General features: G+C 37.8%; 1 protein-coding gene across 2 annotated transcripts; it reads left to right on the top strand.

Moving 5' to 3' along the window:
* The first annotated feature begins 315 nt into the window (after window positions 1-315).
* On the top strand, window positions 316-23539 carry SSX2IP (SSX family member 2 interacting protein). 2 transcript variants are annotated; one of them, XM_005151026.3, is made up of 15 exons: window positions 316-413; window positions 734-860; window positions 8291-8424; window positions 9033-9199; window positions 9458-9658; window positions 11466-11576; window positions 12565-12700; window positions 14326-14401; window positions 14479-14650; window positions 16843-16993; window positions 18477-18613; window positions 19052-19225; window positions 20750-20861; window positions 22911-23031; window positions 23233-23539. In XM_005151026.3, exons 3-15 carry the CDS (start codon window positions 8382-8384, stop codon window positions 23309-23311), a joined length of 1680 nt encoding a protein of 559 aa, XP_005151083.1. In that variant the 5' UTR covers window positions 316-413; window positions 734-860; window positions 8291-8381; the 3' UTR covers window positions 23312-23539. The 2 variants fall into 2 exon arrangements, with proteins under 2 accessions (XP_005151083.1, XP_030906648.1); XM_031050788.2 differs by lacking the exon at window positions 9458-9658 and having other exon boundaries at window positions 23233-23474.
* Window positions 23540-27013: the final 3474 nt, after the last annotated feature.

Below are 27013 nucleotides of genomic sequence, written 5' to 3'. Positions count from 1 at the left end.
CGATGTCATTCTGAGCAGAGCATTAGGTAAGGAGACATCCCTCCATGTACTCGCCGGGCAGCAGAGGGCCCAGGCCCCATGGGGACTTCTCGCCGCCAGCCCCTGCAGGCTCCCACCTTCTCCTCCCCTCACCGTCGACTGATGGCGGGGCAGGTGCGGCCATAGCGGCGCCACAGCCCGCCGGGGCGGTGCGGGCCCTTGTTGATGGTCTCCTAGCAACTGCTCTGCCAATGGGGGCAGCGCTGGGGCGGGGTCACGCTGGGGCAGGGGGTTAACCCCGCGGGGCCCGGCGAGGGGCCGGCGTGGTGGTCGTGGCAGCTGTGGAGCGGAGCCGAGCAAGGCAGAGTGGAACCCGCTCGGAGCCGCCGCTGTGCTCCTCCCCGTGGTGTCGGCAGCAGCCGCAGCCGCAGCAGGTGGTGCTCCGCGGATGGGTGCGCGGATCTACTGCTCACCGGTGCCTCGTCAGGAGGGTTCCGCGGGGCTGCGTCCCGCCCGTGAGGCGTGGCGGGTAACGGGCGCTCTGCGGCGAGCCACGAGCGGCAGGAGCCGGAGTTACCGGCGCTGCGCTAGGCTCAGCTCTCCCGGCCTTGTGGCAGCCCGGAGAGGGCCGGCTGAGGGAAACGCCGGTTCCGCGGTCTGTGCTCGCCCGGGCCGGGGAAGAGCTGCGTGCGGCTGGGGAGCCTTTCTGGCTGCGGCGAGGGGCTGGATTTTGACGTGTGCTCCTTCTTACTAGGCTCCGGCTGATCGCAGGGACGAGTGAGAGCTGGGTTAGCTGCTTGGGTTTGCCGGCTGTCTGCCCGCTGGAAGGCCTAGCGATTTGTTGATCTCTGTGGAGCTACAAGCGTCAGATGTTCTAAGAGGTGAGAGCTATAAAGCTTTCTACTGAGTTAGTGAATGTATGATTGCTCGGGTTGAACTGGTAGTTTCACGTCAGAGTAGAGGTTCTGTAAAGAATTCTGTGTCTCGTCTGTTTAAGAATATTTTTTCTTAATTACATCAAAGCCTTTTTCAATTTGACAATCAAATCACAGTACAAGGTCTGTTTGTATTATTATTGCACTCCCTATTTATGTAAAGCACTACTGCTTTCTGTGCTGTCAATGAAATAGTTACATGGGGCTCCATATGCTACAGAGGCGTGGTAAGAATTTTAGGGCAATAATTTAAAAATGGAGGCATGCAAAGTAAAATGTGAATGTATTAGGTAAATTTTGATAATGAAGGTGGGAAACCTGAAGACACGATTTCATAACATTGTTGGAGATTTGAGAGTGTTTCTGGGGAGAAGATGGTTCATGTGGTTTTGCGAGGAGAAAACGGTGGTACTAATACAGAATTATGGAGTGGTTATCCTTTGGTCTTGAGAGAGCATAGGAGAGTAATAGGCTCATGGGGGTCAACATCTTATCTGGAAGTGCATGGCAGCAGATGTAAAGAAAAAGATTGTAAGTACAGGTTTGTTGTGCTGTGATGTTTTTATCCATCTATCCTTTTAGTATATCACAGTTTGGAGCTAAAAGATTTCTGAGCAGAGGTTGCATCTCTTTAATAGCTGCTGATAGGTGGTTTTCAATGAGTTGGAGACAGTTTATGTTTAGCATTCACAGCACTTCATGGTGATTTAAGTCCACAGTTTAACTGTTTTATATGGAAAAAAGCTCTTATTTTCCAGTTGTTGCACTGAATGTTTCCTTTCATTCTGCTTAACAGTTGTGTTATAAGAAGCAATGGATAATTATTTTCTGTATGTTTGGCCTATTTATCTAGCTGCTTTCTCTTGTAGCTGAAAAGTTGTAGCTTACTAGTTTCTTGCATGAAAGCATTGGTTGACCTTCTTGCACCATTTTCAGGTCTATTATACAGGGAAGGCTGTACCAGTGTGTGATATTTTGGCTGGGGAAGCTTAGTATTCTTAGAGACATCATGGTGATCTCTTTCTGTTCTCTGTTCCAGTGTTCTTTAGCTGTTATTTCCAGAGGGCTAATCGTAGTGACCCTGGGATCTCTTCCTGTATGATAATACTTAACTGGGGCTGTTGGTTTAAGTAGCTAACAGAGTTGTCTTTTTTATTGTTTGTGCTTATGAACATGGAATTTCAACTGCTGATTTTATTGTCTGTTTGCTTAGTCTGCAGTTCTTGTCACTCAGTCTGGCTTTTATTTTTCTGCATAACTCTGTACAGTACATGAGCTTTCTTACTAATCTACTCATCACCTTTTTAAATTTACTGAACAACAGAGATGCCTGCACAGGCCCCTCTGTCTCATTGGAACTTGCAGATTACATATTTCCATACCCTTTCCTTGCTCTTCTTTAACTTATTCTTACACTTTGCCCTTCCCCATCCATAACTGATCATTAATAAAAATCCCTTGACCTCTTAGCTTAAGAGGTTTTGGTAGGAAACTCTGTGAAAAGCTTTTTGGAAATTCCTTTATGCTGCTTTGCCCAGGTATGTCGGCTCTTTTTTTCTTCCAGAGCACTGTGGTGGATGTGCTAGTGTGTGTGCATTCCAGAGAGGGTATGTTGACCACCAGTCCTATTTGTTTGCAGTTTACTAAGTCTGTTCTGTGATGCTTCTGTTTTGCTCAATAGAAATCTAGAATTTACATGAAAGCCTTTCCTTGAATTCCCTGGCAATCTTTATAGAGAAATTAATTGCAGATTAGTTAATCTTCCATTCTATGCCTGATTTAACCTACAGGCTATATGCTACTGAAACATGAGTTTCACAATGTCTCAGATCTGGAATAGTAATTTGGGGCTCTGCCCAGTAACTGTTATGAACTTTAGGAACTAAGGTTGTGGTTTGTTTTGTTGGTTATTGTTTGTGGAGCTCTTTTGCTTGTTTGAGTTTTTTTTTCCCCTTCTAAAAACCTCCTCTGCTTGCAGAGACATCCAAGCTTTTAAAGTTTGTCCAGAGTTAATCCTGGTGCAGGGGAAAGGAAGAGGAACCACAGAAGACAGTTCCTGAGGTTTTTCTTGTGGGTAGCAAAATGTTCTGGTCCAGCTACTTGTAGTAAGTGGTTTGTGAACGCAAACAGAGTAATGCAGTTCTGAATATTAACAAAAATAGTGCTGTTGTTTAGTAATAAGGAAATGCCATGTGTTAGTTCAAAATGGGGTAGGAATTTGGGAGCCACATGAAATGTTTTCATGTGTTTCAACTGTTCCCGTGATTGTATTAACAGGATTTCAGTCATCTGTGTTTGTAAAAGATAGAGTTGAATCTTGAGGTAGTAGATCAGATTATGTGCCTTGCAATCTGAGTATCTGAGCCAATGACAGGACAGGCATTGAACACTGGCTTTTATCAGATGTGAGAGTATATTCTTGTGTGGTTATATATGTTGAGATGATCAAATAAGATTTTATATTCTTAATCTTTATTTTTTATTTTGCTTTGTAAGTAAAACAGAAATATAGTTGGGATTTTCTGAGTATGATATGCTCAGAATGCAGCAGAGACTCAGTACCCACAGGCTGGGTGGTTGACTTGCCTTTTCACATTACTTCTGGCAGCATGAGAAGTTTAGCTGGAAATTTGAGACTACTGAAAGTTCCCATTGAATGTGGCTAAGTGGAGGGATTTCCCCCACCCTCATTTTGCAGTTAATATAATAACAATGAAATTGCCACAGTCTTGTAAATGTGGAAGGAAAGATCCAGGGTCTTGCTTGGATTCCAACACCCATCATTAAAATTACAATGTTAAATAAAGGTCACTAAAAGTCTAATAAATTTTTAGAGGAAGATATTCTTTCAACTATAGTTATCACTGGATATAAGCCTATTTTAGTGCCAAATGTAAACTGTGTTATTAAAACAGCTGTAGAGAGAGTGAATGTCAACTCTAGGGAGGAAATGCATGGACTTTTATGGTGATCACATGAATTAAAGCAAGTATATATCTTATGACTTTGTCAGGGATAATATCTGTAAGCCTACAGTGTCATGACTGGAGTGTACCCTAAATTTACATAGACTGATATGCCTTTGTCTACCCAGATAAAAGCCATCTGTAAAAGGTATCTGGATTACTAGACAAATGTAAAAGCTTTAAGCAGATTCACAGCTCTTTTTGGGATATAATTTTTAGTAGAAGGAATCATATCACCTTTTAAGTAAATGCTAACTATGCCACCTCCCACCCCCAAATTTTCCAAGTTGAGATGTATACATGTGTCAGCTTGTAGTACTATTTGAAATATGCAGAGAAGGAATATTTGACAATTTGGTACTTTTTACATTTTTTTTCAAAGATATTGCACTGTTGGGGGAAGGTAGAAACCACCTCTCTAAAAATTATCTTTCCCTATCTTCTCTGCACTGGGGGGTGAAAAGTTTTCTGGGTTACCAGATACTGCATTCCCCATTTGTGTCACACCCTGTGTAGGTTCCAGATGATCAGATGGTGTAACATGATCACAGCACAATGCTGTGACAAGGGATTCTCTTCTGATTGTCTGAATGAGTTTTTACAAACCCAGTTACAACTACTCCTTTTCAAGTTCAAGCATGATATCGAGAAACTCTTAAGTATGCTGCATTGTGTAAAGTGTATAATCCTACTTCTTACTGCTAGTGATACCCGAGTTGTGATACGGTCTAAACTCAGGCTTACTTAATCATATTTCTGTCTGGAATCTTGGTACATTCATTGTCAACCCCTCCCCTGTCCCCCAAACCACAAACCAGTAATTTTAAGAACAGCTCCTTTCAGCTCTCTGGGTTTGTGAAATGTACTGTTTTTGAAGTTTAATCTACACTTGTTCCCCAAAAGAAAGATGTATCTGTTAGTGAATCATGTAGGAGTTTGGAATTATTCCTGTAGGCTTGTGTCAAAAAATTCCCCAGGTGTCTTTCTAAGAATCAATTTCTAGTATGCTATTACCAAGAGTTCTGTGTGTTTTGTGTTTTTTTTTTTTGTTGTTGTTTTGGGCTTTTTTTTTTTTGTTGTACTTCACTTGTTCCAAGAATCATTTGAATGCCTTGGTTTGATTACTGCTTCCTTGGTGTGAATCAAGCTCTGTTATTACTGGAAGTACTTTGGGGAGGCCTGTGTTCATGGTTTTAGATTTCTGTTAGATTTTTTTTTTTACATTAGCGTGAGATGCTGGGAAAGTGCTTCCTGCTTCATGTTTTCCCAACCAGGATTTGAGGAGGGGAAAACACAAACAGAACAACACAAAACCCCTCAAACAAACCCACCCCATAAAACCCCCACAAAGCTTTACTGGTTTTGTTTGAAGTTTTTCTATATTAACTAAGATAGCCTTGGAGATCCCTAAAGTACTTCTCAATTTTATGTGTTTCATTATCCCATAATTTCACAAAATACTGCTTCAGAGTAACACATTTTCCTCTTCTACATGAGTATGTTCCCTGGTACATTACCGTGGTTAAAGAGAGTGCTGTAGGGTACTAAAGGTTCAGGGTCCCTTCTGAATACAGTGTATCTAAATTAATTTTGCATCCAGGCTGTCTTCATCAGGAATGCTTGTCTTCAGTTCTTGCATACTTCAGTGAGGCTATATTGAGCTGTGTTGCTACAGAGGAACTGCCTAAGCTGGGAAGGAAATATAGCTAGTGGATCTTAATCACTAGATAGCTTTAGAGGTCATTGCCAAGGTCCTGAACTGGCAGTAGAAGTCATGTGGAACTGATGAGATGATCTTGGCATGGGACTAAATGCTTGTAGCATTCCCTTTTGTGTCTGACATGGGATTATCTTGTTCTGCACATCTGAGCTTAATTTTAAATACAGTATATAAAGATGATTCAAGTACAGAATGCAGACTACTCTCTGAAATGATTACTGCTTCAAAGCTCCTGTGCTTATTTGACACAGAACAACTTCAGGCACTTTAGGTAGTGGGTTAACAGTTGAAGGAAGCTTGAGTTTGTCACTTTCAAATAAAAAAAAAAGAAATTGTTGAGGGTGATTTTTAATCTGATGTATTTTAAAACACTGTGCAGTGTACTGCAGGGGTCTTTTCAAGACAAAAGGCTCTAGAACTTTCAAGACTGTAAGAAGAATATATTTGCATTATCTGGATTTTGTTGTGCTGCCTATGTGTTCTTGCTTACTCTATCTTCACTAGACATGTTTCTGAACCTGCGTTTGTGTGTTAATTTTCTTTGTCCTCTTGTTGTGGACCTAGAAGCAGCATGTCACTTGAGAGGAATCTTGATAAAGCATCTGAATGAATTTGCATGTGGCTTGTAGGGTTCAACCTAGGTGTGGGAACACAATAATCCTTTAGTTTCGTTTCTACTTCCAGTCAAACATTGTTTGGTGTTATAGATGCTGTGTCAGAATAGTGTTGTCAATGTAGAGAGGCCTGTGGGTTGATAATACCATATGTTGAGGGAATCTGGGTGGTAAGATCTCATGATGGGCATGCAGTCTATTAAAGAATAGAAGCCAGTTGGCTTGAAAGTTACAGTGTATCTGAACTGTGAGTAGTATTTTTGTGCACTTTCCAGCAGTCCTTAATGGAATTTGTATCTTGAGTTTCTCCACAATCTTTTAAAATACTTCACTGACATCACAATCCTGCATTCTAATAATAAGAATATACTTGTAGTTTAATTTGCTGCCTTTTCCCCTTACATTTGCAGGTTTCTCTAATAGATCCAACAGAAATGAAACTACTATGTAAGATGTGTGTTCTCTTAATTCATAGTTTAACTTTGAATTCCATGTTTAAAAGCATAGCTGTTCTGGATGGATGTAAAAAAAAAAAAAACAACCCAACCACCACCAGCCTACTGCTACCCCATCCCACCTTGCCTCCCTCCCCCCAAACCAACCCAAACAACACTACCACCACAAACAAAACAAATGAACATTGGGCATCTTGGTTTTACAGGGGGAAAAAGATTGAGAAATTTGCATAAATGAATATGGGCAGAGAGCAGAAAAATCTGTTTCTAAAGAACAGCCATTAGATTGTCACATTGACTATGTTTTCTTGGTGCTTTAACCTGTAGTTTCTGATATGTAATTTAGCAGTTCCTGCAAGCTTTCAACTTATCTAAGGAACATATGTTTACAACTTATGAACCTGGAAGAATATCCAGCTGCTCATTTTATTTGCCAGTGCTGAGCATACTGTCCACCAGTATGATTTCTTAAAAACCTGGTGTTACTTTGGGCACTGTGTTCTTCACTTTAAAATATTGATAAGGATTCTCACTGTCTCTGTTTTCAAGAGGTCTTATGGCTAACAGAGCACACTTTTTTCCCCTTTTCCTTTCCTTTCTGCTCCCTTCCAGAGATAATATTTTTTTCCGCAGTGATAAAAATACAAGGTTTTGGTGTCAGAAACTTAAAAGTTGCTTATCCAGAGTGTATTTGTTGGAACATTAGTGGGAGGGCAGGGAAAAGATCCCTATGCTCTAGAAGTCTAGAGTCCATCTAAAACTGATGTGAGAGTTTGTTCCAAAGTGCTAATTGAAAAAAGAAGTCCTTTTTTCCTGCTAGGTGAAGAGTTTGTTTCCGTGAAGTATCATTGTTCATGTAACAGGTGATGGGTTGTGCTGTCTGAATCTTAAATATCCAAGCTGGATTTTAAGTTTCCAGCAGTGTGGTGACTAATGCTATTACATGTCACCCTACTGTGCAGTAGAGGTAGGGTGAGGGGGCAATCTGTTCTTTCTTATGACTGTGTGGCTTTCCTTTAGGGTAAGTCTTCTTCTGTTTGTGTTCTTTAATGGTTTTGGAGATTCTGCAAAAGAGAAAGCCAGAGAAAAGCAATATGGAATCCTAGAATAAACCAAGTGTATAAGCTAAGTTAAATTTAAATGGCTAAATACCTAGTGGAAGCTAATTTGTGATCTCTCTGTCAATATATCTTCTCTTTATTATCCTTCTAGTTAAGTAATAATCCCACTCACGCAGATTTATGTTAAAACTTCGCATAAGTGTACCTTAATAAAATCACTTCCTAGCCATATGGCAGGAAAATATTTAGCTTGCTGTGTTTCCTCTGAGGTACATCAACAGAAGTAACTGAGTTATATATAGCGTGAGTCTTTATTTTCATGTGTGCATGGCATTCTAGCTTTAGTTAATGGCTTACAAGACTTGGTTAAGTTTAAGGCTAAATACAGATATGCATGTTTTATGATGTAATATTTACTGTACTTACTGTGTTCCAAATGTTGTGTGAAGAAGTAGAAAAATTTCATGTGGCTTAAGTCCAGTAATCATTCCTTATGCCTACTTTAATCTTCTAGCTGTATTAGCTGCTATTGTTAATCTAAAATGCTCTTGCTATTTTAGGAGATGCCTACGTAACACACGTTGCCAGCAATTGTACTAAGTACTTCACTGCTGAACCAGTTGCTCAGGTACCCTGCCTGTCTTTGTTGCTATGGGAGACTGGAAGACTATTACTGTGCCAGTGCTGTCATCAGGTAAACTGGTAATATTCTTGAATTTATTGGATTTGGTGTCTATACTGGTGATGTTATAGCACTTAAGAGAGAGATTGGAGTTTCATGCATGACATTTGACTACTAAAGTAGACTATTTAAATAACATGTAGTACTTGCAGTGCTTTTTTCTGTTTTTTTGTTTTGGATTGTCTGTACAGATATGCTGCTGTAATATGCTGTCCTTAACATATGGTCACACCTTTCAGGATATGTTGTATTTTTAGAGGTTTCTTATTCTATATTCTTTTGCCTCATAAATTGATTACAGAAGTATCAAAGGAGTAAATGGTTTCTTTTACTTCTATTTAGTGGAATAGTAAAATTTGTGGATCATGGCAAATGAGTAAAATTTGAAAGGATGTAGTACTTTAAGATGATATTAAGTCTTTCAATCTTTGGTGGAAGCTTATGCCTTTTATTTTATTTTTTTTAAACTGTGGATTGTTCAGTATGTAGTTCCAAGTAATGTTTTTAAGCTCTAGAATTGTAAATTTCTGTAAAGAAGAATTTGGGTGGTAAGGGACTTGACTTTTTGTGTGTCTTAAACTGTTAGCCCTGACTTGTTTCTTAATGTTTTTACCTTATAGATAGCAAAAATATTTTTGAATATACCTCAGATAAAAGTATTTCTTCCCTAAGTATGAACTCACAAGTGCTACGTTTGTCACTGCCTTCAGCCAAAAACATGCACGGCTTTTTCAGTGCCTTCTGCACAGAAGAGAATATTGAACAGAGTGTATCCTATCTTGATAGGGTGAGTTCTTGCTGTTTATTGGTGATTTTGTGAAGGTGACATTACACCATTTGTGGTAGTATAGATTCACTGGATTAAGAAGGCTTTTTTCTCAATGTTCAGAAGCTGAATTTAGTGAGAAATAGGTTTTTCTGGGGAGATGGTGTGGGAATATAGGGAAAGATTAATATAGAATTGCACATGATACTGTTTCTCTCTTTTGGAGAACTGTGGAAGATTGTTAGTTATTTATTCTCCACCCACCTTGTCTTTTGCCAGGAACTAACAACACTGGGCTTTCCCTCTATTTATGCTGAGTCCAAAGGAAAGGAATTAAACTTAGTATCTGTCATAAATTGCATGAATGAATTGCTTGTACTGCAGCACAAGAACCTTCGAGCTCAGGAAGAAGTAGAAATGCAGCATCTAAAACTGGGTAGTGATATGGATCACTTACAGAACTGCTATGCTAAATTAAAGGTAAAACTAAGATAGTTCCACAATTATTATGCAGTGCTTCTGTTTAACAGATTGTAACATTCTTAACAGTGAATGCTTTTTTATTTTTTCTCCCCAGTACTAATGGGGAGTTGTATTTTAATGTGCAGTTTGGGTTGGCTTTGGGAAGTTTATTTCCAGTTGAAAGATCCATAAAGTTAATAAGTTCAGTTCTAATTCATATTTAGAATTATGGCCTCTTTAATCAAGGAAGAGGAGAGACTGTTCAGATTAGAAGTGTTAATGCATAGTGTGGGTGAAAGTGTTAAATAGGTCAGGTAACCATTGAGTACCACTTAAAGGAATTATGCCCAGCTGTAAAAGTTGATTTCCTAATATAATTGTAACCAGTAAAACTGTAGTTAGCATTTCTCTTCTGTGTCACAGAGTTAATTATCAGTCTTTCCCCATATCTGTAGCTTTCCGTGTGTGGGTGGGTGTTTTTGTTTCTATTGTATTCCCTGGATAGCCAACTACAAGTTCTCTTCATATGAATTGCTCAGAAGATCTTGTCAAGCCTGAAGTTACTAAGCTTCATTTTATCACAAGATAAACACATGCACAAGGCAAATCACTGTGGAGTAGCTCATAAATTGGAAGTTCAAATGCTACTTCATGGGCACTTGCATGTGTGGTCATGTTAGTGTTGTCTTTCCCTTGATTCTGTCAGGAAAATCAAAGCCATCAGTATAGGTTTCAGAGCTTTTCAGACTAGTTTTTCACTGGAGCTGGCCAGCACTATCTCCTTCATAAATACTGCTGTAGATTCTCTCTCATAGTATGTCATCCACATAGAAGGATTTCTATAAGATGTCAAAAAATTGTAACTACACTCAATTTTTATACCAATACTATATAATGGTAGCTTCTGGGTAACCGCTCCAGTTACTTTCCCTAGACAAATGGCATTAAGGTAATGGTGTTGGGATGGGTACCTTGTTAGTACAACTTCAATCCCGGGGCATTTAATTTAGCTGTCAGCTTGCAAAGTTTCTTGTGTAAATTCTTTCAGATACCATGCAGCAAATGACTTACGCTATTTTGTGACCTGTGTTCCAGTGTGGTTTGCATAGAAATTCTTGTTGCTTAAATATCTGCACATTCATAGCTCAATACTATACATATAAAGAAAAAGAGCTTGTTTGTAGTATTTGGCTCTGTCAATTAAGTTGGCATTTTTGGGTTTGAGTTCCATATTTGTGGAAAAAAATCCAAAATTCTAGTTTTGCATAATGTTGTTATAATGAGATTGCCCCTCTAGCCTTACTCTGTATATGTGAAATAGCTTGTTTTGCCATGGTCACAGGCTGCATGTCTGTGTTAATTGTTCTCTTGATTATTTAACTGAAATACTCCAGTGAGACCATAGTCCAAGTTCATACAGGTTGTTCAGTATCACTCTCCCAGTATAGAAATGCTTACAGAATCGCAACTTAAAAGTTTTCATTAAGTAATTAATAAGATTATTAATCAATATGAGATAATTCCTGTTAAATACCAAGCCAAATTTTTTACTTGTGAGCAGGAGTGTTACTTGTACTGGGGAATCGTATTTCTTGCTCCAGAAAATAGAACTAAGTTGTCATTGAGAATGCAAGGTCACCCCCAAAACATTAGAGAAATATATAGGAAAACTTACTTCAAATGAGGTGGTTTGGCACTCTGGTTTGTATGTTCTGTTGTTTAATTTGTGGGTTTTCTTGATTTACTTTTGTTTTTTGTTAGTGTTTTTTGTTAATCCTTTGCTGTTAATTCTTACTGATACTGAGCTATCAACACTCTTTCATAGGAACAGCTGGAATTATCTAAAAGGGAGATAGTCGGACTTCAGGAAAGAGACAGACAACTGCAAAACAAGAACAGAAATTTGCACCAGTTACTTAAAAATGAAAAGGATGAAGTGAGTTGATGTGTACATTAACACAAATCATTACCTAGATATTCAGTAATATATTTTTATTTTAGTGAGTCTTATAATTGTTCACATTGAATTCTTATTTTCCTGGTAAATGTTGCCTGTCACCAAAGTGAAATTGGCATGTTGCATGTGGATACATAAGTTATGTTAGGGATAGGTCCAAGTTATAATAGCAGAGAGTAGTGCAGAAATCCATATGTACCATTTTCTGAGGCTTTCTGTACTTCTGAGCATAGCTTTATCTTAGAAGTTAAAAAGAAGAACAAAGATCAGAAGGAACTTTGAAATTCAAGGTGCTGTTTAGTTTAGGATTTGTGTCCAGTGTGCTTCCCTCCCTCCCATCCCCTCTTCTGTACCACCTCCTGCACCCCCCCCTTGTTTATATGGCTCCTAAGTTTCTGTGAGGGTTCTCTGTGATCATAAACCTATCCATGCAATTAGTGATCACAGCACTATCTGTATATAGTGAACATTCTGAAGTTGCAGCTTAAAATATTCAATGTGATATATGTTTGTAAGCTTAAAACTGATAAATGAGGGGAGAAAAAAATACAAACCCAAGAAAAAAACCAAAATCAAAACCCAAGCCCAGGTATTGATAGTACTGGCCAAAAATTTGGTTTATTATATGTTTTTATGTTCTTTTAGACCAAATAGAATAGTCTGTCTTGTGGCATCCTGCTGCCCAGAAGATTAGTACTTTATTATTTTTAGTGTAAACTTAACAAGTATTATAATAGGTTGCTTGTGATATTGGTTTCTGCAGAAAAGACACCAAATCCCCTGAGAAGTCTGAGGTCAGAATCCATGGGCTGGGAGAGTTTTTCTGATTCCTTTTGTCACTTCCTTTCACCAGAAAGACAGTTTTAATTAGAAGTATCATTTTGCTTCTTGTGTTTTGGTTTTCTGAAGAAATCTGTTGTAGTTATGCTTTAGTTGAAGAAAATAGTTTTTGTGGGGTTGCTTTTAGGTACAGAAGTTGCAGAACATAATCTCAAGCAGAGCTACACAGTACAATCATGATATGAAGAGGAAAGAAAGAGAATATAACAAATTGAAAGAGCGTTTACATCAACTAGTCATGAACAAAAAGGACAAAAAGATAGGTAAGTAGCTCTGAATTTTACTACAGTAAACCAGTGTATTCAATATGTTAAAAATGCTTTTATGTTCTGGGTATCTTTAAAATCAGTATGGCCATCTTTTAGGTCTTTAGATGTTAGAACATTATGTAAAAGATGTAATATTTCAAGTCAGCTGACTCTGTAAGGCTAACTTGCATTGTTCTATAAGGTTTTTTACCAAGCACAAACCAAATGGAGAACTTTACAAAATGAAATGTTTTTTTACTAGGAGGAATTGATTCCAGATAATTCCCAAGATAGAGCTGTCTCTCCTATACTTTAGAATTGCTGCTGCTATCACAAGACCTTAGTGTCATAAATATTGTATTGGGCTCACCAGTTGAAATCAGGAAGGAACACTACATGACATTTTCTTCCACCCTTAAGATACTACAGTCTAATTGTGTTAGGGACAAGCCTTGAGAAATTTTGGAGAGGAAGCTACATGACATATGTAGCACCTAGTGTTTTGTGAAATGAGGAGAAAAGAAATCTCCTTTATTATATGAGCACTCATATGTCCTGCTGCCTAAAAATTGTGTTCAAAGCATCAGTGCTATTTAACATGAGTATGGTTTTTGTGGTGTGCTGCTGAAAATGGGTATCAGTGTTACGTATGAAGGAAAATATCTGCATGTTTTGTTTCATATATCATACCTTAGCGTATTTGTATCATTTATCTCCAATGGAAGTCCTGTGCTTCTTGTCTTATCCTTCCTGCCAGCCCCAAAACACTTAGCTGTTCTCCAGCTGTAGTGCATGTTGTGTTTTAGTAAGCTGGTTTAATTCACTAAGCCAGAAGAAAACTATTCATGTTGTTGCCAAGCTGGTTTTCTGCTGGTTTAGTCTGCTCAAAGTGCTTGAGAGTAAGCTAAACCAGATTAGGACACTAGCAGGAACACTTATTCTGGTTTCAGAAAATCTTTAGGTAGAAGCCTCACCCTGTTGTCAGCAAAATTTACCTGTGGCATGTTCTTGACTGCAGTTGGCTAGTACTAGCTCAACTGTCAGTGAAGTCAAAATAGATGGGGTTTAAATCCAGTTACTCTTTGCTTGATAGCAAACTAGAATTGTGCTTGGACCACTCATCTGTAGTGATGAGTCTGGGGTTTTGTTTTTCATGTGTTTTTTGGGTTGTTGCATTTTGTGTGTGTGTGTTATTTGGATTTTTTTCTTTAAATGTGGAACGAGGCTTCTTTGTTTTAAGGCTTCTTTGTTTTAAGGAACATCTTGTGGCACATTAGGAAGTTGCTTACTCTAAACTGCAGGTATAAGTGGCATTACTGGCAGAAGAGAGGTTAGAGTTGGTAAGCCTCTGATGAAGGTTGAAATAGGGATGAAGATGTCATTAAGAAATGCATAAGAAAGTATAAAACAGGATGAGAATACATCCCTCCATGAATTTTCAAACACAAAAAAAACATTTTCTTGGCTGTCTTGTTCAGTTACTTTAAGCAGGGCAGTGTGGTTTCATATGGGTTGGAGAATTGAGGGGAATATTTGGGTAATGTGGTCTCTTGACAATAACTACATGTAAATGCAATGTTGTGTGAATGTTTATGTATTTGCATGTTGTTCACACTTTGAAATATCCTTTTCATTTGTAGCTATGGAAGTTCTAAATTATGTTGGTAGAGCTGATGGGAAGAGAGGTGCATGGAGGACTGATAAGACAGAAGCCAGGTAGTTGTCTTAGAACAACATTAATTGAAGTTAATGTTATGGCTGTTATGTTGTTACTGTAAGATTTTTTCCTTCAGAAATGAAGAAGAAATGTACAAAGTTCTGTTAAGCGATTACGAACAACGCCAAAAACAACTTTTAGTGGAAAATGCTGAGCTGAAAAAAGTTCTTCAGCAAATGAAGAAAGAGATTATTTCACTTCTCCCACCGCAGAAACAGAAACTTAAAGAACGGTCTGAAGATGGGCCAGTAAGTATTCTTCAGTTAAAATTAAATCTGTGTGGTGGTTTAGTGCTGGAGTCTTTTCACAATTATAAAAAGATGACGTAAAAGTAAACTTTCATGTTTGTTGTGGCTTGCACATCAGTTTAAACAAATCACTTAAACAAGTAACCTACTATCTGTTAATGGTACACAGTGTATTCTTCCCAGTCAGTCAATGGAAAGCTTGAAAGTATACTCCAAGCGAACTGTAAATGCAGTAGCTACCTGTATGTGTTTTATGTAATGATGCATTTGGGATTTTCTTTGCCTTCCATACAAAGATGTTGATGCCAGCTTTCAAGGTGCTTATGCAAAGAAACCAGGCTTTCCATAAGATCTGTGGGGGTGAAGGATATGTAATTATGGTGTACTCCTATATGGATTAGAGTAGTTGTTGGTTCCTTTTACAGAGCTGCTGGTAATTTCAAGGAAGATGTTCTGTGGGGTATTGTGTTTTCAGGCTTTAAGTATTTCTTTGTTTACAGAGTGTGTATATATGTATATATTTATTTTTTTATGGAACAGTATGGGGCACATTCATTGTTTATCATTCAGTTTGCTGATTCCCTGCTAGAAGTTGAAGTTATGTCTTGATGTCAGAATGAAGTGGGGAATAATCTAGAAAGTTAACTGAGCTTTTGCTTAGCTAAGTCCCTCAGCATAAAAAAAGAGTTGAAACATGGCAAATGTGCATAAAAGCTAGATTCTAAGAATCACTCAAGACTGATGTACTGGTAATAGGGTATTAAGAGAATACAGATAATCCACAGAACAAAGTATGAAGCATTTTATATTACAAATAATACATGTTCATAAGAGAATATGTGTAGATAGAGCCTGTCAGAGTGTGCTCTTTTTTGGGATCTAGTGCTTTCTGTTTGAGAAGATCTGCTGCCTTGCTCAAGTTGCTATACCATTCCTTTCTTTCTGAACTATCTCAGGTGCATTTATCCAGTCTCAGAATGCACTGTGTAGAAAAGCACTAGAGACTCTGGCCGCACCTTTGTAAGGTGTGAATAAACCCTCTTTAACTTCACTGGATGACTTGCCCCTTATACCACACAGAGTGACTCCCATGTGTATTTAGTACAGTAGTCAGTAATGTGCTGTGTTAACCTTTACCGTAGAAGTTGATTATGTAGCTCTAATTATTACTATAGCTCAGCAATGAGAAGTTGATCTTCTATAATGGGTATTTGGTATAACTTGTAGTATAAAGCATAATTGGGTATCTGTTCTGTGAATGTTCCTGCTTTTAGGATTCTAGTGAGGCCAAGAGGATTTGGAGCAATCTGGAGTACACTGGTGAAAATCTGGCTGTGGGAATGGGGTCCTTATGAACTTGTGTATTGAAACAAATTTGAGGAAAAAACAGACTTAGTGCTCTAAAATCAACTACTGATTAGACAAGTGTCTGCTAACTGTTGTAGCTAACCCATTAATGGGTTACTATGGTTTTGTACTTCCCATCCAACATTTCTTACCTACTTGTAGATAAAGGGCATTGTATAGAATGGCTTAGATGCTTAAGAGTGGAATACTCATGCCAGTTATTCAAATGACTATAGTTTTTCAACTTGGATCTACTGAACTATCCTGGGCTAGTTTTCTCTTTGCTGTTTAGACTTTTATATGCTAGCTCTTCACTATAGCGTTCAGGTTTGATGTTTGAACTGTAGCAAAAAATGGAAGTGGGAGAGGGAGGTGCTAGCTCCACTACTGTCAGTGTGGTGGTTTGGTTGGTTGGTTGGGGTTTTATCGTGGAGAAAAATGAGGCAGGAACAAACTACTTAATTCTCAGCAGGCAAAAATCTTTGTCTTTAAATCCTGTTTGTGCTGCATAGTGAGATTATGGGCAGCTCCGTTTAAATTTGACTGCATAAATTGGCAGTCTGAACTCCTAGTTTGAAGATGTGTGAGAGTAAGTCTTGTTAGCTGATACACTCCCTCTGTGGTGGGATTCTGGGGACTGCCAGGCCACTTCTGTCTCTTCAACATTATGCTGTCAAGGAACTGAACTCCCTGACAGTCACATTTCCCTGACTGGAAAAATCATTCCTGTATTAGAAGCGTTTTCTTCCCTTCAGTAAATTAAATCCATATACATATTTAAATTAATGAATGCATGTATTTGAAATAGCGGTGTGGTTTATACCTTCTTGTTTCTGCTTCTACAGGTGCTGTCAGACTTGGAAGAAGATATTGGAGAGTTAAATAAAGAGAATATGTGGGAACTGTCTTGTGAAACTGTACGAGAGCAGCTTACCAACAGCATTAGAAAACAATGGAGAATGTTGAAAAATCATGTTGAAAAGCTAGATAACCAAGGTGAAGTTTGTTTGTATTACATTTTCATGTAGAATACTACAAATAATTCCATTTGGTATCATGCTCTGAAGACGTATTGTCAACCTAAAGTGGAAGGAACTACCTGGTAGCCTTTCTGAAAGGGCTTGTGATATTTTATAGTGTTTCTGTGTGAATTTCAATTGTAGGGAAATGATTGCATACCAAGCCTGTTATGAGAAAGGACATGATTATATTTTGACATAATAAACAGCAACTTTATGAAGGCATAATTGTTTTTCTTTTGAATGTCCATGCCCTGTAGTACAGTTTGTTGCCTTTCCCCAGCTTTTTGGGGTGTTCAAGTAATGCAGATGTAATTTGAAGTAATTGGAGGGAAAATATGTAAATCCATCTTGGGAGTCTAGGCTTGCCATAACCACACCTCTGAGGCTTCTTCTGGCATTCTGAAGTGAACAGGCTGCTGGTGTGGTGATGGACCCTCCTTGTTTCCAGCTGTTAAACAGCATTAAAAGACAGCTAAAAATATATAAAATTCTTTCCTAGTATTATTTTCCCATGCAAGCAAATGCTGCTGCTATCACAGGGATATCTGCAGTCAAGAATAAGACTGAGAAGGTCATGCATGCAATTGCAAATAAGAGCAGATGGTCTATGTGAGAATATGTTTATGCCATAGGAAGGATTTTAAGAATGCTTGTTTTAGGTAATACTTAATTTGTTGTAGCTAACTGAAAAAAACAGTTGTAAGCACCAGGAAAAATGTTTTGAGCATTTGCTGTTTTCTTGGAGTCACCTTTTGGTTTTTTTTTTTTTGATTTATAAAAATGACCATAGTGTAGCCCACCAGGATTAAATTAATATTCAAACACTGACATCAGGGAATTGAATTTTGGTGTATTATAATCACTGTGGTAGCTATGCATGAAATTAAAGCAGTATGTAGTTACACAAAATACATCTTATTCTTCTCTACCTTTGTTCCCTTACTGGGATGAAAATGTGCCTGTGATGTTTGTTAGCTCCTTTTCTCCTTCACAGGACTTGAAGGAAAAGGCTATCTTTTTATATATGTGATAAATATAGTTGCTGTTATATTTTTGTGAACACACAAGCCCTTCAAAAGTGGGCTTGGAAGAACAGGCTAACAGCATGTTACTGAAAAGAAATCTTCACTTGCTTTCTTTTAAATAACTGCTGAAACAAGTGGGGGGGTTTGTATGACACTTATTGCAGTGCAGATGCTTGGTTTTCCTTTAGGGGTGTGAAATGGCTGTTTTCATTGCTTTCTTTTTTTGAACTGGATTTTGTGCATAGCTATATGCGTAGCACCAATTCTGGATCTCGTCTCCAGTAGCGCTTTTGAATACACTGTGTATATATCTTTCAGGATGAAACAAATAGTCTAAATTCTTTTGGTATTGCTTTAAGTCCCTGGTATGAAGGATCTTTGTTTTGTTTTTTGTATTTTTTCTCTTAAGTAGCTTTCTTCTCTTCCCCTTAGTATCGCGTGTACATTCAGGAGCTTTGAATGAGGAAGATGTCATTTCGAGAGAAGACCATGAGATGGAAACTGAAAAGCTAGAGTTGGAGATCCAGCAATGTAAAGAAATGATCAAAACTCAGCAACAGCTTTTACAGGTAGTAGACTTTATTTTTTTCTTATTTTTTCTCAGCTGAATCTAAGGTGTTTTTTTAACTTGTCACTTTTCTCACCTCTAAGTCTTTCTCCAATTTTTTTTTTTTAATAATGCTTTTAAAATAAAACATCTTAATGGCTGGTCTGAGTATAGGTGTGCTAGTGGGCTGGTTAGTACTTTAAAGAGCTTGTAATCCTGGTAGGAATAATTTGGGGGGATAAAGGTGAAGAAGGCTGATGAGGTCAGCTGACTGACCAGGGACTTTCTGCTTGCTATCTGGAACTCCGCCCTCACCAGCCACCAACTTGATACGTACTACTTAGCTTTATTTTAAACTCCAGTCATTTTTCTTTATAAAATTGAAAATCCATGGAAATCCTGCTCCTCTTAAAAGTCACTCCCAAATCAATGTTTGTATCTCTTTGCTTTATATCTGCAGCAGCAGCTCATGTGTCCATGTGATGATGACACCACTGTGTTACTACAGGACTGCTATTTACTGGAAGAAAGAGAGCGTCTTCAGGAAGAATGGAGACTATTTCGAGAACAAAGAAAGAATTTTGAGAAGGAACGAAGGAGTTTTACAGAAGCTGCTATTAGATTAGGACTTGAGGTATTAAAGAAGTGGGAAGGTGTTAGAAAAGGAAACTGCTATGGAAGATGAGTCATGATTAAGTAATTTTACTGCTATTCGCACCAAAGTGCAGCCATCCAACAGTATCTGTTTGCTAACATCTACAGAGAAAGATTATTCCCATACTATATGAATCACATCTTTGGTCATTGTAGGAGATCATTCTGTTGGCATAAAAAAAAAAAAACAACCCTAAAAAGTCCTCCCCAAAAAACCCAAAACTAAAAAAGTAGGATTTTTTTGTGTAATAGAAAATACAGCTGCTGCAATTGGAAAGACTAATTTTTTTTTTTTTTTAGCAATATCTAAGTACTTCCAAAAATCAGTCCACTTAATCACAAAATCCTTTTGTAGATAATGCTTAAGCTTGGTTTCCTACAAAAGCAAGGTTTATGCAAATTTTGGTGAGATTTGGCTGCATACTCTTGAGTTCTCAAAGGTACTAGATTCCTAAACCGACTATTTCAGAAATGCAAAGTAACTGCTGCCTTTCCCTTAAGGTTATCTGTTCCTTTCATGTAGTGAAGTTGGCCATATACTGAGCACACATACTGGAACATGGTTGGGGTAGGTGTGTTTCTAAATGAGCTCTAGCATGTGTGTTCTTTGGTCCAGCCAGCAGTTAGGGCTGAGTGCATGAGGTGGCTTACAAGTTTAGCAGGGAAAGGAGGCCACGATGATGTGTGTGGTCATGAAACTATGATGGTACAGTTATGGCAGAAAAATACTGAAGGAAAAAAGAAATGGACCTTAGATTTACTACTTGGAGAACTGCTTGCTTTGACATGCAGAGCAAGAAGTTGGAGTTGGGATGTGATTAAAATTTATAGAACTGTAGATTCAGTTGGTAGGATGAAAGCAGTACTGTTCACCTTATCTCTCAAGGTTAGGACTAGAATGAACTTGTAGGACCTGTTTTACTGATGTTTTTTATTGAGAGAAAATAGCTTGTTGCTTGATTCCAGAGCCATTGGATCTTTTTGGAGTTTGTCTTTTGCCATTATTTTCCTCTGCTTTTTTATGCTCAGTGATGAAAATAAAACAACCCATTTCTGCCACAGTTTCAGATGGAATGAATCAGTGCTATTTTCAGTATCACTTTTACCATGGAAAAGGCTCAGGGTTGAAGTTTAAGCAGTAATCCTTACTGGCAGCTGGGCAGAAATGGGGGCTACCTCCAAGAGGTAGTGTTACATTGAAGGAGAAGGGGAGCATTGGAGGCAGTGATAGGAGATGGTATCGCTGGAATGGAGAACAGTAAAATGAAAGGATTAGTCAGACTTAAGTGAAACAAACCATGGGAGTTAGCTTGAGAATAAATACCTTTTCAGCTAATCCTTGTTGGATTCAAAAACTTGTTCACATGACTATAATTCTGTGTTAAACGGCCATCTCTCCTGAATTACATGGACATGTTACAACTTTTTCTTAGCTGGAATAGCATGAATGTGGAGTAAGCCTATTCCTGTGGTTGTAAATGTAAATTGTCATTTCTTTTCTTAGAGAAAGGCATTTGAAGAAGATAGAGGAGCATGGCTGAAGCAACAGTTCTTAAGTATTTCTACTGATTACAAGCACTCTGAAAATGTGACAACTCCAAGTGCCTTCTTAGGAAGCAAGTATTTGGTTCAAACTATGTTCTTGTAATGTGCTTTTTCTCTCCCTTCCTCCTCCCTTCTATTAGAAGATGTAAATATAAGCAAAACTATTAAAAAAAACCAAACAGCAACACCTCCCCCCCAAAAAACAAAACAAAACAAAAAACCCAGCAACAAATCCCAACCTAACACTTCATAAGACAAATTTTACCAGGTATCTGTGCCTCTGCCTATCAGAGTAACTGGTGGTTCAAAATCTCCTTTTAAAAAGGGAATCGTGATAACTCCTTTGCTGATAATTATTTATGTAATGGTTTTGTATTTGTGAGGTGATCTGGTAAATGTCAAGTACCTGACAGTACAGCTGTTATGAACAGGGAGCTTCTAGAGTTACGAACCTAAATTAAATGTAAGCATAATAATTGCCAAGGCAGTTGAAGAAATCATGACCTATAAAGATCTATATAGATAAGCAACAAGCTTTGGGAACAAGAACATCATAATGTGGAAGTGGCAGCATTAATTGTTTGAGATGAAGTAATGTTAAACATGTATACATACATATTCAGTAAGAAAAGAATCCTTTGGAAAAAGAAATAGCAAAAAGAATGTAATGATTACATATTTGAGCAATAAACAATTTTAAGATTTGTATCTCCATAAAGGAGTAATTTTAGGGAAAAAAAAAGACAAAATGGCTATGTTAGGTATAGTTTAGAATACCTATTGAAAGTATTTTTTTCTTTCAGATTGGTATGCTCATTTCCGATGCCCTCATTTCTTGAATATGCACATGCAATGTTTTGGTCTTCACCACTGAGTCTTCGATACTTTCTAAGGGCTGTATGGTGGGGTTGAGACAAAAAATAAAGGAATGGGGGAGGAAAAAGTAACAACAATCTGTTAAAAAGATTCTTGTTACGGCAGCCAGCAAGTACTCTAGGTTTCCCTGCTCTTGCAGACACTAGATGATCTTTTGAGGTCCCTTCCAAGCCTTGGGATTCTGTGATTCTGTGATAAATGTGTGAAACATCTATCAAGTGAAGATGGCTTAAATTTGTTTCCTTGTTAGATAAACTAGTCTGCCTCATGTTCTGGGCTTTCCTTGTTTCTTCTCTATGCAATTCTTTCTGTAAGTGTGAAATGGTCTTCCACAGTAGAACTTTTATTTTTAGGAATAGAGCTAAAATTGTTTGGCTGTTGCTCATGAAGAATGACTTGATTAGTGATCTGTGAGCAACTTGAGATCTGTTTAACATTCATTGTACACTGAAACTTTTGATTTGTAATTGCCTTTTTTCAAACCGTATTGTTTCTGGACATATTTAATGTCATTTTCTCTTCTAAATGGGATTCTTTGGTCTTTTATATATGCTAATCTTAAGCTACTGGGTAACAGCCATAAAACCAAAAGTGTCTGCCACAGAGTCAAGACTCCATTTGGGTATTATTCCACAGTTCATTAGAGTTGTTTTCATGATAGATTTTTGGTTTTCACAGCACTTGTCCAAAAGCTCTTAAATCTGTAGTGCTGTGATGGATACTGCAGAATACAGAACCATTCTATTTTTCCACATCATATGAAAGCTTTGGAATCTAAGTGTGAGGCAGAGTTAGCAAGGATTGATCTGGCCCTGGCAAGTTTGGCCATTGTCTTTCCATCAACTTTAGTGATAATTAAGTTCAGTAAATGCTAAGGCATTTAACTTGGTGCTTTTACTTTATCCCTGTACTCTGACAAGATTGTATTTTTTTTCATGGCGGTGTTGATTACTGTATCCATCATATGCTGGAAGAAACTTTTTGAACTTGACTTCAATATGACTATGTGCAGTGATGGTTGTATATGTAAATGCTTTGCGTTCAAGCATGGAATCCTAATCCGAGCATAACTTCATTACATGTACTTATAAAATTTTATAGAGATCTGTAGCAATAAGATTTATTATTATAGATATCCTGCAAGATATTTGGTGGTTTTTTTGAAATAGAACATATAAAGAAGCGAGTCCTTCAAATGTTTTCGATTACACTGTAGTTTAACTGTTGCTGTGTATCTCTCTTAGGTTCTGACCAAGACAATCGATTACCGAAATCTACATCTCAGCAAAGAAAACCTCACTGTATGTTGGGTGGTCCTGTTTCAGCAGAACCTTACCAGATATCTCAGTATATTGCACGTAACAGGTATCTGAAATGAGGTTGGTTTTATAGTGCTAAACTCTATGTAGAGACTGAGTTGTGATAACTTACGGAAAGCCTAATCTGAAGTTTATGATTGTTACATTGCAAAATATATTAAATATCATAAAAGTCTCTCCTAAGCATAATTTATTTGCATTATAATCTTCTTTTTTTTTTTTCTTACCCCCCTTCCCTCCCCCCCAGTTCCAGTGCTGCATTAAGAAAACCTGCTGGAGATAGCAAACCAAATCAGTGGGTGGAAAGTGACAAAGAAACAGAGTAATGCACAAAGTCATGGGAAGAATCTGGAGCTGGCACTCTGCTATGTAGAAACTTGCACATAGAACAACTGCCTTAGACTTCCTAGGGTTGCTAGCTGGGTTTTTTGTTGGAGATTGGTTCATAAACTTTTCATTCTAAAGTGAAACAATGCTGTGAGTTTGATTGTTCTTCTAGAGGATTATGTGGTGATCTGAATTGTGGTGTGTATGTATGTGTGTGCACATGGCTTTTATTTTTAGACCATTTTTGCTTCATTTTCTTGCAACTCTGAAAGAAGATAATTTAAAATATATAAAAGCTTTGATATTTTTTTAGTAACAAAGCCTGATTCTGTGAATGAAGCAATAGTCTGACACTTTGACTGTAACAAAATACTGGATCCTTGTGTTCCTTTTCATCACAGGCAGAGATAGCACTTTTAGAAGTTGTTTAATTATTGGAAACCTTCAGTTATGTCTCAAGTGTAACTGGCATTAGAACTTCTTTTGCCTCAACTTGAATGTACAGTATACTGTAGATTTTTAACACAACAGGTTCTATATTTATTGTGTGATTTGAAAATACCTCTTTGATATTTCAGATGACTTAAAAGTGCAGAATCTTTATATATTTGTAAATAGACAAAGTGATTATGCTGAGAAACCATGAAACAAAACACATACATACATAGTATTATTTTACATGGCATTTTAAATTTGTTTTATAGTGATACTGAGTTTACAGATGCATTAGAACTTTCAGTGGTTCAGTGAGGAACCAGATTATTCCAAATGTGAACAATAAATGTGTAATTTTATTCTAAGAAACCTTGGTTCTCTCTTTTGTATGCACTAAGCTATTGTGGATGTCAGGCTGTCTACTGACAACAAATCCAATGCTGCTTTGGAATTTTTAGTTTTACCTTTTAATCAATTCCAGATTTTTTTTCTGGTAGCCTTTGGGGAAATCTGTTGGTTTGTTTTTTTTTTTTTCTAATGTAATAAAAATAGCCAAGTTGGGGGTAAGATGCTTCAATCTCCTTCACTTGACTCCATGCATGCAGTTTTTCCTTGCCCATTACAAATCAATCTTGTCTTTATTGGATTTTCATGTGCCTGTGAATGCATGTGCATAGCTCTGATGCTTTTGGAAGATGCCTAAGAACCTTGTGTGTTTCTTACGTTCATAGGAAGGAAATTAACTCTGAAGCTTATAATCCTTTACTGAAAACACACTGGTGCTCTGCCTGTTATCTTCAGAATTGGATGTAATGGAGTGATTGGGCCACCTGGACAAATAGGAATTGAGTAACATAGGAAAGAGAAGAAAGAGGGGATCTCCAGGAAGCTAAGACAGACAACTGCAGTTTCTGCTGATTAGCTCTGCGTATTGAGTGAGATGAAGTAGTGGTCAATGCAATCTGCACAGGATACTTATATGGTTCTTGCAGAGCACCCTTAAGGAAGCAGGGATGTATATAATGTTCTTGGTCAGCTTTCAGCTGCAGAGGTAATCAGGTTGGAAAGACAATACAAATATCATATTTCTTATTTTTTAGTTCTTCTCCAGTTCCTTGTCAATAAATGATTATAGCAATGTCATCTGCTGAAAGCATTTAGTAGCATATAGTTACTGTTAGGCTTGCACCTTCTCCACAATGTCCTGGACAACTCTTGCCTGAGTTTTAGTCGTGGAAGAATAAATATACATATTCAAAAGGTGTATTTAAAGATGTAATGTGGAAAGCTTAATATATTGACAGTACTTTACATGTAGAATTCTTACTTCCAAGTTGGTATGTTATTCCAGGTTTATAAATCTGTAGATGATTGCAGTATCAGGATGCCACTAGGGGCTGCTGCTACTCTGAAGTATTACTTTGTGCTGGTTGGGGCTGTGTTGAACACTTAAGAGGCATTCAGTTTAGTGGGACTCTTACTAGACAGTTTTTCTTCACGACAGTAAGTTTTAGGATAATAATGCATTTGAAGAACTAAATAACTTACCTCTTTAATCTTTTGTGCCTATTGGATTGTTAGTACAAAATGTTTGTTAATTGCTAGTTTTTTATGTAATATGTCTGATATAAGTGGAAAATTGTTTAAATGCCTTGATGGAAGAATCAGCAGTGCTAGGTCTGTGCATGCAGTTGAGCCCTGAGCTGCCTCCTCAGACCTGGTCTGGAAGGCTGAGGTATAGATTCTGTTCATAACCCTGTCCCTGTAAAGAAAAAAGATATGCCTGAGTATTTGGATTGTTCTCTGCAGTGATAAGGAAGCTTCTTAAATCTGAAGCTACTGCTCATAATGGTAAGAACACTACAGATGGTCTGGTTGGTGGTGACACTGCAATGCTTCACTGTGGTGGAAATTACTTTGGCATTTTTCTTAACGTGTAGAATATGGAAGAGGGAAGGGAATTCACTGCTTGCAATAATGTAATACAGGTGTGTTACTGTGCACAGGTGCACATGGCCTGCTTCAGAAGGAACAAGAAGTACTGACTACTAGTGACTGATAGGCATGCAGCTATTGTTAGCTAACTATGCGTGACATTGGAAAGATGAGTGGTTCTCTTAAACCACCATATTTCATGTCACAAAATCTTTAAACATCATATGCATTGCTGCTTTTTCAGTCTACATAATGAGAGAGTGCTTTTACCATAAATACCATACTTAAAGCTTTCTTCCTCTAAAACAGCCCTCCTCCTGGTTTGAAGAACTGCTTCCACCAGCTTCTGCAGACCTGCAGAAGGACAAAAATTGCAGTTGGAGCAGGACAAAACTATTTCCATGTTTATGGAAAAAACACAAACCATATCCTAGATTTTCCTTAGGGTTTATTGTATGTCCACTTTATACAGGCCAAGGTAACTAATACATTCACAAGATCTATCAATTTAAGCAGGTAATTCTTAAAAGGAAAATAAAAATATATGCAGAGTAATGGCAATGCTGTGTATGTTGAATTAGCTTAGCTGCTCCTTGTGCTGCTGGTTTATTTTTGTAATTTGCAGTTACTACAAAGTTTTTGTGTGTGAAGACATGGAAGACATCTACTTTCATCCCTTCTACTACCCTCCATTGTGAGAGAAGTAGATGGCAAAACATGAAAGGTTGATCTAGTTACATGCAAAAACCGATCCTCAAAGAAGTTCGACCATCAGATGATTTATTTTTTGCATTCAGGTGCTATCTTTGACTTCTGTTCACAGTTGCACTGTAATTAAAATAATGAAAATCCCACAGTCTGCATTTTGTTGTAGTTTTCAGACTGATGCAGTGCCCATGTTCCTTTTTTTGTACAAGTTTTGACTTGTACAAGATGTACAGCTAAATGGCATGTGTAACAGATAAGCTTGGTTTAATGAAGCCTTTAATGAAAAAAGTTAACAGTTCTATGGAAGAGCTTGACAACATCGTAAAGAAAAGCTTGTCACCTGAGATGCATAATAACTTCATAATCATGAAAAAGAAGTTATTTCTTGATAATATCACCCCAAAAATGTGGTTTTCTGCAGTGAGCTGGATGGCAGTTCCCAGATGAAAGGTTGTGCAGCCCTGTATGGGCTTACAGCCCAGATGATAGCTGTTTGAAAAGAGGAGCAGTTACTAGTGGGAGACTGTAGAAACTGCTGGAATAAAAAATAAAGGTTAATTTGTGGTCATTAAAATAGTATTTGCCATGAGTCACACTCCAGTAGTTAATTATCTGAACACAGG

Source organism: Melopsittacus undulatus, chromosome 6 (assembly GCF_012275295.1).
Source record: "Melopsittacus undulatus isolate bMelUnd1 chromosome 6, bMelUnd1.mat.Z, whole genome shotgun sequence".
Lineage (NCBI taxonomy): Eukaryota > Metazoa > Chordata > Aves > Psittaciformes > Psittaculidae > Melopsittacus > Melopsittacus undulatus.
The sequence above is the reverse complement of the archived record's forward strand: the minus strand, read 5'-3'. Positions and strand labels throughout refer to the sequence as shown.